A 16,979-nucleotide genomic window follows, 5' to 3' on the forward strand; every position below is an offset into this window, starting at 1 on the left:
ATCACACACTTCTATTTAACTACACACTTGTGACTCCAACTCCATCACTCAAATTTGGAAGCCTTTTCCAAGGTCTCAAGTCAAAAGCAGTGTTCTCCTGGGGGTCAGTGCCAGAAAGCACAGAAAGCTCAAAAAATCCCAGGTTTCTTGGATCCAACAGCATCACTTCCCAGCTCCAGCCTCACTCGGGAGGAGAGGATTAATTTATCCCTGTGCTGATGCAACACAGCCAGCGAGTGCCAGCACCTTGGTGGCACTTCAGTGGCACTCCTGACCCCGGATCTCAGAGGAGGGGGTCCTGTCTCACCTCATTTGGAGGTCACCAAGCATCAGAGAGCCTTCAGTACAAAGCCATGTGCTCAGCCACTCACTCAACCCAGCCCCAACCCAGCATGAGGCTGTCCTGATGCCTCTAGAGAGAAAACCCACCTGGGAAACAAAGCTCTGGTTCCTCACAGCTCCTATAAAGCTATTGTGGCAGCACACAGCAATAGGGGCTCTAACTCCACAGGAATTGGGAGAAAAAGAATAACAAGGGGTATTTATGGAACAGTCTTTAACCCAAACCTGTCTGTTCACACACACAGTGCTGCAAAATTAATCAATGCCAGTTTCAGGGGGTGTGGAGGGATGGAATAGAAGAAAAGAGAGCTCAGATTAGATTCAAAGCCCAGACTGTTCCCCATGGTATAACAGCTGCATGGGTTAGGTGGGGATGTACTGGTGCCCTGGGGACATCAGAGCTGTAAAAACTCCTGATATGGCAGTGTCCCACATTAGGAGATGATGGTGCCACTGAGATTTTGCAGATTTTCAACTTGCCCCTCAGCCTGCTCCAGACCTTCTCTGTGTTGCACAGATTCCAGCCCTAGAATCCTTCTGGACTGGCCTCTGCCTGCAGCAAGGATGGTGATCCCATGAGTTCTTCTCAGCTCTAGGAGCACAGAGCAGCAAGGAATCCCAAAAAAATATTCTATCTGTATGCTTCCCACCCCCCAGCAAACGTCCAGGGTAAAGACTGGGACAGCAGGGACTGGGACTGCACCCTGAGATTTAGGGGATGACACGGTACCTTGAGGGAGGGACAAGGACAGAAAAACATTGAAAGATGATCGAGTGTGGCAAGATCTGTTTGAGTGTGGCTGTAAAATACCGTGTGCTCCTGCAAAAACACCCAGGGGAGAGGAAAGCTGTGCATGACAGAAATGCTGTTCATGCTTTTCTTTGGAGGAGTTTGAAAGTCATTCAAAATGAGACATTGACAGCATGGAAGTCAGTGCATCTCCCATAGCTGGGGATCCACCCTAAAAGCAAATTAACCCACTCACTAAATTCCTGACGTTTATTTAGGGAAGACCACCTATATTTAAAATCTACTCTTTTACAAGAGACTCTCCTTGTGTCTCTGCTATGAGGTGACTCAGAAGAAGCAATAATCTTCCTCCTGCCATCCAAATAAAAGGGAGGAAGTTCCTCTAAATCTTAATAGGCGAGCTGTAAAAAGTTGTGACATTCAGCAGCACCTGGAGCTGAATGGGAAGACACGGGACTAAAAGACACAGAGTCCTTAATCCTCAGCTAGGGAGACAGGTGACTGGTGGAGAAATGCACAGCCAGTTCCCTGTTTGCATTTAAAGCTCTTTATTCCCTGGCTCAGCAATTCCACTGCAGCATTTATTTTTAATGCTTTATTTTTGCCATTTGACTTTCTAATGGCAACACCTGAAGTCACCTTCCTTAACCCTTCTCAGTGACATAAATTAGAAAGAACATCAGGGGGAAAACAAGTGAGGGAACACGACTTAGCCCTGTCAGACTTCAGTAGGAGGTGACTCCCTCCTAAGAAACCAGCACCAAAGTGCAATGGATTTCCTTTTATTTCCTCCACGTACACTCAGGATAGAAGGACCTAATCCCAAAAGTCCTTGAATCCCAATGCTGAGACTTATATTTACAAGCATGAGCTGAAATCAGGGAGGCAGAGGAGTCATGGGGTTTGCTCTTAATTTCCTTCCACCCACCCCTCCCATCCCCACTTTACTTTTTTTTTTTTATGCATTTAGCAAGGAAAAAGAGGATGGGGAGAAATACCTTGTTTGACAACTGAAATGCTCCAGAAATTTCATTTTTAAGGGCTATTTTAAAGGATCATGGCAAATACAGGGGCTGATGCTTACAAAGTGACTTTTGGTTCTTTTGCTCACAGCACCCAGCAATCAAATCAGACTGAAGGACTGAAGTTTGCAGCTATTTGCAGGATTTTTATAGAGACTGTCAGAACAAGACTAAATATGAAATTCTGCTGAATCATTGCTGATCAAGGCATCCTTCACTTTGGCTCTTTATTGGTCTCCCACTCCCCGTGCTAAAAATACCAAAAATAAAGAGACGCTTCTTCTCACACTTGAATTTTTTTGAGAAAGACACAAATCTCTGGAAACCATAGGAGGGAGACTCTCCAGGAGTAGTTGTGTCTGTTTTGGGCAGTGGGGAGAGCACATGGGTTGCTTTGTGCCCTCCTTCAGCTTCAGTGATCATGGACAGGCACATTCTTGTTTGAGACTGAACCCTCAAATTAATTCAATCCCTGTTAAACTGCAGTTTTCTGAAGACACTTTGGTTCCCCTGTTTGGTACAGGTGACAGAGCAGCTGAGAAAACTCCATTCTGAAGGGAAAAAAAGCCCAGTGTGCAGACCAGGCCCAGGTCCTAGGGCAGCCCACTGCCTCCCTGGGGTCTGGGCTGAAGATGGAAAGAGAAAACTTCTTATCCTGCTACAACCCTCAGATTATTGTCCATTATTGATTTTTTTTTTCTGCTAGGTGGCAATGAAGTTGCAATAAAAAGGACAATCAAGAGACATCAAGGGTTTGGGATGACTGATTAAAAGATCAGGAGCACAAGCAGTGGACAGGAGGAAATGGCATCAAGTTGCACTAGGGGAGGTTTAGATTGGATATTAGGAAGAAAAAGCATTTCCCAAAAGGGTTGTCAAGTCCTGGCAGAGCTGCCCAGGACAGAGGTGGAGACATCACCCCTGGGGGATTTAAAAGATGTTTAGATGTGGCTCTTGGGAACATGGTATAGTGGTGGGTTTGGCAGCCAGATCAATGGTTTGACTTGATGATCTTCAATGTCTTTTCCAATCTAAGCAATTCTGTGATTCCTCAAACTCACTGGATTTGTGGCCAATTCCTAAAACTGATTAGGCAAAGAGAGAGAAGCTGCTACCTTCAACCACTGGTCTTGCAGATGAAGTGAGTTTTTTCCTACATGAGGAAATAGCCTTTTCAAAGAGTGTGTAAGAGCTCTCAGTGCTGTATGAGATTTAAAGTTGCTCCTCCTCAACACCAACAGATATTTGGGCTCTCACCACTTCCAGGAGAGAAAAGGTCTGCCAAGAACCACGAGAGGGGCAAAACGAACAAAGGTTCCTTTTGCACCATCAGTAAAGCATAGTTCAGAAAACCAGCACACGTTGATCAAAGGCTCCAGCACTCAGCTCTGAGCACTGAATCCCTTGTTCACATCTGTCTCAGGCCCATAACACCCAGAAACTCATCTTTTAATCCCCCAGCACCACATGGTCTGACACAACTGACCTTCACCTGTAGGCTTTCCCCCAGGTGTGTTTTATGTGCACAAGCACAGAGCAGATCTTTCCCCCCTGCCCTCACTCCTGACACCTCACCTTCACATCTGAAGATTTTTCAGAGGGCAGGAAGCTCTCAGTCTCTGACAGAGCAAGCTGTGCTTTCAGAGAGGCTGCTGTTCAGCATCTCCTGATAAAGTCATGATATCATGGGTGAAACTTCATACCCCAGCAAGCCCCCCCTGTAGGGAAGATTTGCCTTCAGTTACAAATGATGATCAGTATTTTCCCTGAGCTTCATCCAAGCTGAGTGGATGACAGTGTGTTTTCTGAAAGGAGCATGTTCCTTCTGCCTTGCAATTCAAATATGAGGAGAAAAATTAGAAGTTAAATATGCCAGATCTTGTATTTGGATGTCTCATCCCAGCACAGTCTGAAGAGAATTGGGTGCGGAAGTACAGAACAAGCAGCATTTTAATCCTGGCACTGATCCTGACTCTTTCCCAGGTCTTAAGCAAGGCATTTACATTTCTATGGAGCTCCACTGGCAGGGAAACAATCCATAACGTCTCAGTTTCTCCAGCTGTGAAATGGGAATAGGAGCACGGTGAGAAATCTGTGGCAGCTTTTATCCCTCGTGGGAGAACTGAAAAGAAAAGATGAAACTCAGGTACATTTGTTCCAAAAATCACCAGCTCCGAAGGCAGTGTTAAAAATATGCAGATGTTTGTTGCTGTAGGTACAGCAGAGAATCATGGTATGGTTTTGTTGTAAAAGGGAATGGTTTTGGTTGTAAAACACCTTAAAGTTCAACCAGTTCCAAACCCTCCATTATCCCAAGCCCCATCCAACCTGGCCTTGGACACTTCCAGGGATGGAGCAGCCACAGCTTCTCTGGGCAACCTGTGCCAGGGCCTCACCACCCTCACTGAGAAGCGATTTTTTCCTAATATCTGATCTAAAACTGCTCTTTTTCAGTTTAAAGTCATGGAACAGTTTAAAAACTGGAAAGAAGGAAGTCTTGGACATTCACAGGAACACTTTGAGTGATCCAGAAGAATCCTTTTAGTCCTGACAGCTTAGTAGAAGATGTAAAAAGTAAAATCACAAAAAAATTGTCTGGACATGTGCTGATCTTTGACCTAAAATCCTTCTGCCATGCATCCTCCAATAGCAATACCTTAGCCTTAAATTAGAAGATATTTCAACTTTTTTATTTATCTCAATAAGAGTCCACATTTTCAAAAAAAATGATGCCAACATGAGCAAACCTCATCTGCATTCCAGTTATTGCTGGAGAAGAGAGAGCTGAATTCTTCTGAAACGTGACCCTGATTGTATCTCTGCATCAAAATCACAGAATCATGGGGTGGTTTGGGTTGGAAGGGACCTTAAAGATCATCTTGTTTCAATCCCCTGCCATGGGCAGGGACACCTTCCACTATCCCAGGCTGCTCCAAGCCCCATCCAACCTGACCTTGGACACTTCCAGGGATGGGGCAGCCACAGCTTCTCTGGGCAAACCCAGATGGCACACAGACCCACTGGCACAGGGTCACCTCAGAGGACTCCTTTTCCAGGGACACTGATCCTTCTGACAGTTAAAATATCCTATTTCCCCAAATAAATGAGAAGTGTGGTATGAACAGAGGAGTGAGGCATGAACTCCTGCCTGTGGTGACAACGGATGGAACAGGAGAATGAGGCTGAGTCAGGAGCTCACACAGGCAGGGAAAAAGAGATGTTTTGTCTTTAGATTGAAGCAAGATTAACACATGAACTTTTGGTAGCCCTCAGTGGTGCAGTCAAAGGAGGTGGAGAGATAATGAGAACATGAGATCACAGGATAATTTAGGTTTGAAAAGGCCACAGGAGAGCTCAAGTCCAGCCTCTCACTCACAGCAGGACCAACTCTGAGGTCAGACCAGGTTGCTCAGGGGTCTGGCTAAAAATTTGCACTGAAGGAAATATATTATAATACTAAAATTTGCAATTCTCCATAGTTCCTAGGTGGGTCTTAATAGTCTTTCTGCCTCAAGTGAGCCATCTGAGGCCTCAATACAGATGGGAAGAGATGACTCCAGTGCAGAGAAGGAAGTGACAACCAGAGGAGACACTCTGGGTAGATAAATGGTGATCAGGGTGGTGGGGATAGACAGTTCTGTAACATCCTCTTTCATAAAAGAGCAATTGAAAGTATTAAAGAACACCTGAATTAAATGAGCCTGCACAGTGCAGAGGGCATAAACTAATACTATCTTTGTCATCAGCCTCTAAAATTTGACATTCATTGTTAACGACGTTAAGAATGTGATTTTCAGTCTAATTTCTGATGTGGGAGAACATTCCTGTCAAGGAAAATTTATGAAGGACCAGGCACCTTTTGGTAAATAGGAGGGAATGGGAACTGGGCTTGCTGTGAAATGTGGATTTCATTGTTCTCAGGCATCTCCTCCCTTGTTACCTCTGTGGGGTCTTTTCAATATCCTTGGTTCACTTTCCTCTCTGCTGAGCTCTGATGAGGGAGAGCTGACTCAACCCCCAGTGGATTCTTGAGATGTTTCAGGGCTTTGCCAACAGGAACTTTTACATTACCATGACTTAAGACTCACCTGCTGTTATTCCTCCCATCTTGCCTGGGGAAATTTCTGATTTCCCTACTCAAAATAATTAAAAAAGAAAGCACAGCACTCAATTCAGGAAGGTAAGAAGTCAAACCTGCAGGGACAGCTCTTTTGAGCACTGCTTGAGGATCTCAGCTGGTTGATGGGCCATTGATGTCGATTGTTATTAATTAGCAGCAGAGAACTAGAGAGTGAAATACTCTAACCTAAGTGATAGGTGAGAGGGGTAATTCCCCTTTGAGACAGTGAATCACAGCCACAAAAATTGCTGTGTGGATGAGGCATTTGATGTTTGTACTGTCTGTGCTAACAGAAATAGGGGCAAGATGTTACCTTTGTTGAGACAGTCATCATCTGCTGGCAAAAACTTAGGCAAAAGTGCAGTAAATGGAGGAGGAAAGTAACAGATTCCTTTCACCAAAGAAATATTAACACTTAAGCAGGAAGATTTGCAGAAGCTAAACAATATTTCACCACCAGTACTGGAGATCTCTCTCTTTCCAGTTCTCTGCCTTATCAGTGAACATTGACAGGTCATACACGAGACTTTAACTCAGCTCAGCTTCTGTGGATATAAATATGCAGATGTGTCTTCCTAAAATTCAGATTGTTAGCAAATTATGTGTCTCAGCACTATTTCCTCCTTCTGCAGAGGAAATACTTCACTTTTAGTAGGTTCTAAAGTCCATCCCTATTCAGCAAAGCTGTTAAGACACACATAAGGGATTTGCTGAATCCAGGCTTTCATTACTGCCTTCATGCAAGCTCACTGAAGGAATAGTGCATGAAGGAAAGGGTTTAGGGCAAGACTCTCTGACACTAACAGCCTTTGGATAAGGCCCTGGGAATGCAAGTGAGAAAAGGAAAATTATCTCTAGCACACAGTGGAAAGCTCTCTAATTTAGTTAAAAACACTTCACTACACACATACAGTTTAGTCATAAGGTTACACCTGAGACATGAGACTTTGCCTAGGGCTAAAAAAGATTTGTGATATATTCCTGAAACTTCAGTGCCTTGGAAAGGGATATCTAAGGCTGTACACGTATCCCTGATGAAACACTGATTACAAAAATATACAAGCCCTAATCATTTCCATGAGGAGAGGAAGAAATACAGTTTTAGCCATGCAAGAAGAAAAAGTTTGGACCTTTGCATGTAGTCATAGAAAAAGTGATATGTGAGCAGAAAGGAGATGATGAGAAAATCTTCTGTGTTACCCAGTGGTATTTCATCTCCTGCCTCTCTCTGGATGTATTGGCTTTACAGAATAGATGGATGTGTATCGATATATTTATAAGAGTGGCACTTAATAAACAGTGGAAAAATGGAAAGAGAAGGAAATACAGCATGTGATGTGTTTGCTGTTTTAGTGATAGAACCTGAGGGAGCAGTCTGAAGCTGTGTCAGGGGAGGGTTAGGTTGGATATTAGGAAAAAGTTCTTCCCCCAGAGGTTGGCTGGGCACTGGAAAGGGCTCCCCAGGACAGTGGTCACAGCACCAAGCCTGACAGAGCTCAAGAAGTGTTTGGGAAAAGCTCTCAGGGACACAGTGGGATTCTTGGGGTGTCCTGTGCAGGGCCAGGAGCTGGACTACGTGATCCTTGTGGATCTCCTCCAGCTCAGGATATTCTGTGATCGTCATACAACCCCTGGATCTAAAATGAATTAAACTTCTCAGATCTGCCTGGCATGACAGTGGCAGTTTGAAGGCAGCATGCTAAAGATGTGCAGATTGAGTGTGAGTGGTTTTGGCATGAAGGGAAGTCCCTTATAGCAATGCAGGAGTGTTGGAGGCCACAGGGGCACTGAGAGGGAGGCACAGTCAAATCATTATTCAGTGGAAATGGCCACTGCAGGATTCCACTGGGATAGGCTGCTCCTTGTTCTCCAGACTTGCTCAGGCTTCTCCACACTTTCAAAGAGGCCAGCTGCAATTTTCACATACACCTCATTTCACCCTCAGGCTTGCACAGTTTCCCACAAAATTCACCCTTAATTCACCTTGCCCTTCCTCTTCCCGAAATGTCAGTGAGGACTACAGGTAATTTTTGTGATCAACTCATAAATCAATAGGGCTGCAGCTGTACAAGGACATGGGAAATGCCTGTTCTCAGGCACTGAAACTGCACTTCATTGCATGCACATCATTAAATCCCCTTACCCTCTGAACAGTGTGGCTGCACCAAAACTGCCTCTAGAATACATTGCCTCTCAAACTGTGTCAACAGCTGGGTAAGCACTGGCTAATCTGGGTCAAAAGTGTGTCAGGATATGATTAACAACTAAAAAGTGCAATGAGCACTTCTAGTGTCTTTTGTGAGTTTAATTTAATAATGCACAAATGATCTCGAAATTTTCCATTAGGACTTGTAATCTCTGAATTGGATCCACGGGGCTTTTTACACATTTCTTCTGTTCAGCTCTGGTACAACACCAAAATCCTATATACAGTCTGCTGCTGCAGGAGCAGAGAACTAACAAATGGGAAATAATTGAGAAGAGAGCACTGAAGTGACTGAAAAGCCAGGGAGACCAACGTGTGAAGAGGAGGATAACTGCTAGCATTTGAAGAGTTTAAAAGCCAAAGGGGAAGAAGAATTATTTGCAGGGTCCAGCAGAGTTTCACTAGGTGTAAAAAGCCGAGAATGAGAAAGGGATCTTTAACAAGAACAGAGGGAAGCATTTCATCAACACCGAAGCCTGCTGGACCGTGAAATAGTCTCCCGAAATAAATGGTAGCAGTCCTGCAGCTCGGGTCATTTTAAATTAGACTGGACAGCATTCTGGAGCTGGTTCTTTAGGGAACAACTCAATACCAGTCCCAGGGATGGCCATGTCAACCTGGCAGGCAGCTCTGCAGCTCAGGATAATTAGGGTCCCCAAAGCTGTCATGAGGAGAGTTTGACACTCACAGGCGCCAGATCGTTCACGGATGGTGCTTGTCATGATCTTGTGTTATTTATACATTACTCTGAGTCAAAAAGCCTCTGTGAAGAGACAGGCAGAGCCCTCATAAGTCAAAGCCCTGGACTATTGAAGCTGATGAAAGGTATAAAATAGCTTGCACTAAACCCTCTAAACTGCAAACCATCAGTGAGAGATTTTACCGAAAACACCCCTCAGCAAGAAAGGATACGTGGTAATGAGGGAACAAGGAACATGTTTGAACTAACAAACATGCTCTGCCAGACTATGTGGAGCATTCTTTTGTTTTATTTTTATTGTGTTTCATTTTCTGTCTGCCTACAAAGGCTTGAGTGACAGGCGTGGAGGCTGGCATCTATCACTTCTCTTCAAAACAGATAGGGAACAAACATCAACATTTCTCAACAACGACCCAGAGGGAACAACCTCTCCTAAAAATAAAAGCATTTTCCTCACACCTGTTGCCACAACCTATCCATCTCTCCCTTTTTTGCCAAGGGATGTATCAACTAAAATGCAGTTCCTGGGGTGTGATTTGCTTTCTTCAGGATATTATGGAATCACAGAGGAGTTTGCATTGGAAGGGACCTTAAAGATCATCTTCTTCCAACACCTGTGCCATGGGGACACCTCCCACTTTCCAAGGTAGGAGAATGCCCACTCTATGGAAGAAGAGCATGGAAATGGGAAACTGCTATGAGAGAGGAAAAGGGTTGGTGGACCATTTTGGGGGAGTTTTCCCTCATTTTCCTTTCTCATCACCCCTGGGGAAGCTGTCTGCATGGGGACAATCATGGGAAGCTTTCTGAATCAGTACAACATTTAGAATTTTTTTTTTTTTTTTTTAATAGGTCTTTCCAGTCACCAGCTGAAATTCTGTGAAGTTTCCCATTCTGTGCTTATCCATTTCTTCTCAAACTTTTATCTCCTCCCATTTTTCAGATGACCACAGGTGCAAATGAAAGGCACAGGATGGTAAATTATATATATTCTATATACATATATATTTGCTTTGACAGAGCTTGTGCCAGCACTGAGCACTGACAATGCACATTACAGTTGAGCTCATGTATTTCTGATGGCACATTTTACAGTGCTATATATAAAGTTGTTATGGCATCTATTATTCACTGCCAATACAGTTCAAGTTAAAATAGGTTTTATATAACAGTTCAAAGCAATATTTTAAGAAATAACACTTTGTGTCAAGGCTGCTGTGTCCTACCAGATTTTGACATTTCCAAGCAATAAAGATCTTTATCCAAAATGTAAGGTTTTGGCGAGACATTTCCCTTGCAGACGTCTCTGGTTTTAATCTGCACGCAATAGCAAAAGGAGCACATTTAAATAAAATGAACAGCCAGGTGAACTTTTGACTTGGCTGTTATCTGCCTAGGTGGAAACTGTGAACTGCAAAGTGCCTAGAGGGATGTCCCTGACAGAAAACAATGTCCCATTAACCCAAACCTCTGAAGAGATTTTGGAGACGTGGAAAACACACAAGTGGGAAAGAGTCATTGGAACATTACGAAACTGTCTATTATAGGCACAATTTAATATCTGTTTTTCAGGACACAAGACGAGAAGAGAATTTATTTCCTTATTTCTTCAGCAATGAAGAAAGTTTTTCTGCTAAAAGGGCAAATTCAGTCTCTTAAAAAAGAGTCCCATGGCTGGTACCAGCACCATGAGCTTCTCTAAAGTTGTATGTAATCAGCAGGTATGATGTTCTTTCAGTGTCTCCTGTGCTGCTCAAAATCTGCATGGTTCTGGTGCTGGGTATGCAGCAACATGGAAATCCCAGTGAGACCAATCTACTTGCACAAAACAAGTTCTGCACAGTTCTTCATTCTGGTCCCCAAAGAACAAAGGACAGCAAATGCTATACATCAAATTGGCAATAAATTTAGTTTATTAGTTATGTTTGACAGTTAGGAATAATGTATCATTTTAACCTTCTTGGCTACTCACTGGTTATGAAAATATACTGGAAAAAAGTTCTTGTGGTGACTGTGAGCTCAAGGAATCCTCCGTGTACCCACAATTTCTACTGAAAACAGGGAAGTTTTAATGTGCAAGATGAGTCCTTTCACAAGAAATATGCTCATGTGGGTCAACAAATAGAAAAACAAAACACAGTGAAAATTATTTAAAAGCACCATCTGCTTATTCAAATACAGCTGGGGAGAGGAACAATGCTGTCCAAAAAAACCTCATTTTCTTTATATTTCTTTCAAAAGAGATGTTAAACAAAATACCATCGGTCCTAAATGTTTTCCCCCTGAGGAGAAATGTTTAAGCTACATTTGAAATAATGTTTGTGGAATGCAGCCCTCCTTAGAGGATGAACAGGGATCTTTGAGAGCAAAGCAAAACTGATAGAGGAGAAGATGGGGAAAAAAACAGGTAACAAGAAAGTGTACACATTCTCAGGAAGCAAAAGCCTAAATAACATTAACTGCTTAAGCAGACTAAATCATTAATTGCATAAACTCAGCTATTCAGAGGTAAATTCAAATTAGGCAGAAAGGTATCCAGGATCAAATCAATATATACAAGCCCTGCACAACACATGAATCTAGATTTTTTTAAAAAGTTATTTAGGATTGTGATTGAGTTCACTTCACCCCCCTCAACTACCCCACCATGGTCCTGTGCAACTTGGAGCACAGACATCAGATTATGGCATAGAAATGGGATTTAACCAGCAAAATAAATAAAGATCTGCAACATCTGCACATCCTGACTTTACAAAGCTGGTGTGCTTGAGGCTGCCTTGGGGGTTGTCACTCCCCACTCCTAATGGGCAACTACTAAATCTGGTTTTTTTTCCTGGGGAGCAAAGGGGCAATGTAAAGACAATCTAAAAAAGGCTCAGACTATATTTCAAACAAAAAGAATCACAGAACCACAGAATGGCTGAGGCACCACAGTGTGATCATCTGGTCCTGCTCCAGCAGGGTCATCCCAGACAGCATGACACAAGATTCTTCTCAGACTGTTCTTAAATATCTCCAGTGAGCTGGTGGTGTTGTTCACAAGATCATTTCAGAAATATATTTGCTACCATCTTTCTTGAACATCAAAGTGCAGGAACAGCCCAAAACGTGCATTTTATTTGCAACAGAATTCCCTACAGTTTGTCCTGCTGGATGTACTGAGATCCCTCAAAGTGCAAAATGACAATTCACAGCCAAAGATAAACAGTGTGAGAATATTCTTTGACAGTTTCACCCCTAGTAATGGACACAAGTCCACAAAGATCATTCATCTCTGCTCAGTGAACCACAGCGGAAATTAGACAAGCACTGACCTAGACCCACTCCTATAAAACTGTTAAAATTTCTGACTTGGAGAGTTGAGTCATATGTGGCCATCACTGTTTGCAAACAGAGGTCCCAACCTCAGAGCACCAGCCCTCAGCAGGAACTTTTGTCCCCTTTTTGCACTGTTAATTCAATCACAACTCCTGCTGTACTGAAGCTTAAAATCTATCCTGATAAAATTAGCCCAATCCAATTAAAGGACAAAGTATAGCCCTTAATTAAATGTTCTGATTATTCTGAAGCCCTTTTTTTGGTTCATCTTGAGTTTAGGCCTGTAAAAGCATACAAATTATGAAGGTTTAGCATTTTCTTGTTTTACCCATTTATCGCTTAGATTTAACAAGAGTTTCCCAAAAGCATAAAAAGAGAAGTATAAAAAGAAAAAAGTGGGATGTTTAACTTATTCAGGCCTCTTTTTCGTTCCTTTTGTTGCATATTTTTACAGTGCTTTTTGGGGGAAAAAAAAAGGGAATAAAAATAGTACGTTCTCTTTTAACTACATCAAGAACGTCCAAATACTTTGATACAGGAAAATATTGAATAATTTGAAAAGGTTAACAAGTTATTTCCTTTCATCTACCTATTATTCTCACTAATGGTAAAGCTGAGGTTTTTTTGCCTGTGACAAATTCCAGTTTCAAGTTTGCGTGCGCTGAAGTTATTTTGCTGCAGAGGCAGCTCAGTTAAAGCACCTCACCACAGACTCTGCTGTGGAGGACTCACTGGGAAGAACCCAACCATCAGCACATGAGCATTAATTAACTCTTGTCATTTCCATTATGACAGGTTCCCATCTTTAGAAATTCTCGATAACCTCCCGCGTTCTCAGCGACGCCGCACTGGCAGCGATGCGAATCAGCGTTTCCTCCACGTTGAGCAAGGCACAACGCAAGGATTCTGCACTTGCAGCTCACAGAACCGTGGTGGGAGGAGGTGACTGACCTCAATCTGCTGAATGGCCTCTTCCCTCTGGCGGATGGCTTCCAGATCCTCCTCCGTGATTTCCGAGAGCAAGGCTTGCTCCTGGCCCTGGTTCTGCCACACGCCGTCGCCTCCGTTGAAGATTTTCTCGTCGTCAGGCAGGTCAGAGAACGGGGTCTTAGGGCTCTGCTGGGATGGGAGAATGGGAAGAAAGCAAAGGAAGTGAAAATGTTTTAAATGTTTTCCAGTTTTGCACAGCTTTAGTGTGGGGAAAGAAAATATTGATGTAAGAGACGGCATAAACAGCGGTGAAAAGGTGAAGAGGAGAAAAGTCAATTGCATGAGAGGAAACATTTCAAGTCTCAAAGGAAATGTTAGGACCTGAAGCCAGATCTCCTGAGCTACTTTTGGGCCCCAGTAACCAACTTCAATTTTCCACAGTTCTGACAGAAAAAAATGTTGATGTGCAGCTGAAAAATAATGCATTTACTTTGCTTAATTTCCCTGCAAGTTTTTCCTGAATTAGACACTTCTCAGGCACAGAGAAATCCTACTCATTTGTCTTGAAGACTTTATGATCCAACTTGAAACATTCAAAATACAAAGGTTCCAACCTTCTCCATTTATGAGACAAACAGCACAGTTTAAAAAAGGGGAAATCACTGCAGCAATATGAGTGCAGAGTGATCAGCTTGAGCAGCTCACAGGTTCGTGGTGCTCACTCTGTTGGAGTTGACCTGGTTTTTCTGACATATCTGATCACAGTCATAGAATCACAGAGTGGCTGGGGCTGAAAGGACCTCAAAGGTCATCTCATTCCACCCCCTGCCACGGGCAGGGACACCTTCCACTATCCCAGGTTGCTCCAAACCACATCCACCCTGGCCTGGAACACTTCCAGGGATGGGGCAGTCATAGCTTCTCTGGGCATCCCACTCCAGTGCCTTGCCACCCTCTGAGGAAATAAATTATTCCTAATAGCTAATCTAAATATCTCTTCTTTCAGTTTAAAATCATCCACCTATGGCCTCTCTGTTTAATAAGCTTCTCTCCCTCTTTTTTTAAAACCCCTGACTCATTTTATAAGCCCCAAGATACCATTTTCTTCTATTTTGGGAGCTGTACTTACATTCAGGTCCAGATTCTAAAACTTTGTTCAAGAACCAGTTGGATCTACACAAAATGTAGGGACAGAAGTTTAACGAGGTCTTCTCCACCCAGCCTTTAGGTTCTGTGCTTGTGCCAGGTTCAGTCCTGACTGCACTTGGAGAATGAACTGACTCAAGGCTGGTTAGGAGGCTGAGCTGAAGTTCTAAATTAAGAGGTGCTGTTGAAGGCTCCAACCTTACAACTGCATGAGGATTCCACTTCAAACAATGTTCATGGTCCTCTAACTTGGTTTTGAGCTGAGCTTTGACTGCTAACCAAAAGTTACAATAAAAAAAGTAAGTCAAGTGCTTCTGATGCCCTGGAGTTGAAAGAAGAAATGTCAGTGGCCACGGAACATCCCTGACCTAAACATCCCCAAAGCCTCTGAAAGCCATAGAAGAAAACAAGTACTCAGGGGGAAGTTCAGTTCTCTGAATCTGGATTTATCTGAAACCCAAACACTGTGAGTACTGCGTGAAAAATAAAAGCCTTTGCTGTCTTACTGTGGCTACATCTTCAGAAGTATTCATTCCCCTGAATTCCCACAGTGTGAACAAGAAGTGAGGCCACAGGGCATTTAGATGGAAGGGCACCAGGACTGGAGAACTGGAAGGACTGAGAGGACATGAGCCTGGAAACGTTTATTTAACTCTCTAACTCTGCTTTAACGCTTTAAAAAGTATGCAAACAAAAGAATTTTTGCATTTGCCTACACTTAGACTTTGTCTTATAAAATTAATTTATTATTATTATCACCATACATCGTTGGAGACAAGGAAAATAACACAACAGGGTAAAGGAAGTGGAGTGATAGAAGAAGTAGAAGGAAATAGGAAAACCAGCAGCAAACAGTCAAGTATTTTTCAAAATAAGAATAGAAAGTGAAAATCTTTGATATTAATGTCTTACTTTGTTTCACCTTCTGCTTTCCAGGGATCTACTGAGAAAGGGTGTGTTATAGGAAGAAAATCATCATTTAAAATTAGGTTAAAGATTAATTTACACTTTATAAGACATATTTTAATAGGATTAAGATACTCTGGGGGGTGTTTTATTCACTAATTATTACGTGCCTTGGACACTAACTTCCCTGGCAGAGTGTTTCAGTGCCAAAAGAGTGTATTAATGGACTCTGGAAAAAAAAACCCTTGGGGTATTCTAATGCTTCATTTAGTGACAGAGGTGTCCTCTCATCTTCACCAGATGAGCACATGGCCAAGTGGGCTGGAAGATCCCAAGAATCTGCCTTATGGAGACACAGGAAAAGTGTTCTGATGAAATTTGTGTGCTCTGGTCACAGCAAGGACGCTGCACCAAGGACCTCAATGCCCACAAATGGACACTCAAAGCCAGGCTTGTCCTATGCAGGATTGAATTTCAGTGGAACACGACAAATTCACAAGTGCTCAAATGTTTCCTGGTCTGATGTGGGTGCAGAGGGATAACAAGAGAGGCACCTCCTCAGATTAGGTTAGTCCATGGAATAGCACAGCTGTACCACAAATATGCTTTATCTTGGCCTGTGTCAACTTTAGTCATCTTCACTTCTGGGCCTGGCTTCTGTAAATAACACTTTCCCCCTGCAAATTACTCAGAAAACACATTGCAAGGGCTGCTGCTCAGTCATCTTTTAGGAAAAAAAACCCAACAAAACTAGCTATCCATGTGTTTAAATAGGTAAAAGTCTTATTCTCTAAACAAAGTAGTGACCTAAGTTAATTTCAGAGCTGCTGAAGGTAATTACATGTGTTTGCATCCTTAACATCTTCTGAAAAAATCCAACCACAGCTGCTGAATGAGTAAATCAGTAAAACAACAGGATGCAGAGGGGTTGATATTTCCTTCCAGACATAAAAATGGCTCTATAATAATGTTAAATACAGTCACCATGACCTGCTATCAGGGTCTGTACGCTGTGCTGACAAATAAAAGTGATTTTTTTTTTGAGCTGTCCATGGTACTGAGACCCTCATTTCTGTGATAAAGTGAAAAAATCTTGAATCTGAAACTGTGAAGAAATCTAATCACTTCTAATGCTTCTGATTGAAAGCTGCATATAGCTGGGCTTATCAGTGCTCTTCATTCCCCTCTGAGTTATGTTCATTGCCATGTCTGACAAAACATTTTATTTATAGCAAGAAAAGATCAGATGGAGGGCACTCACTGAGCCTCCTCAGATAAAGTTCCCTTTGACACTGCACTGGAAGGGGCCATAACTCCCTGTACAGGCATTTCCACAATAAATTTGATTTAGTGCCAAATTTTATGCCCTGTGAATCTCTGTGTAATTTTCTGTCGGATTTCCTTCCATAAATTGTTAATTGGATGTGTTTGAAGTTGTTCTTTTGTTGAAATTTGCCTCTGGCAGATTTTTGTCGAGATGTATCTATAAACTGAACTCTGCCAATGGGAAAAAAAATTATAGCAGAGAAAAAGTTGAG

At 42.7% G+C, this 16,979-nt stretch overlaps 1 protein-coding gene across 13 annotated transcripts in view; it reads right to left on the reverse strand.

The window, feature by feature from the left end:
* The window catches only part of TSNARE1 (t-SNARE domain containing 1), a 451,500-nt gene that overhangs the window by 199,326 nt on the left and 235,195 nt on the right, over positions 1-16,979 (reverse strand). For 7 of the 13 annotated variants that reach the window (XM_088179899.1, XM_014880453.2, XM_088179908.1 and 4 more), the window contains one exon: positions 13,411-13,578. In XM_088179899.1, coding sequence (XP_088036025.1) covers positions 13,411-13,578 — 168 coding nt within the window. The remainder of the gene's footprint in view (positions 1-13,410; positions 13,579-16,979) is intronic. The other 6 variants (XM_088179949.1, XM_088179963.1, XM_088179955.1 and 3 more) reach the window with 1 other exon arrangement.

Source organism: Sturnus vulgaris, chromosome 1, assembly GCF_052056855.1.
Source record: "Sturnus vulgaris isolate bStuVul1 chromosome 1, bStuVul1.hap1, whole genome shotgun sequence".
NCBI classification, from domain to species: domain Eukaryota; kingdom Metazoa; phylum Chordata; class Aves; order Passeriformes; family Sturnidae; genus Sturnus; species Sturnus vulgaris.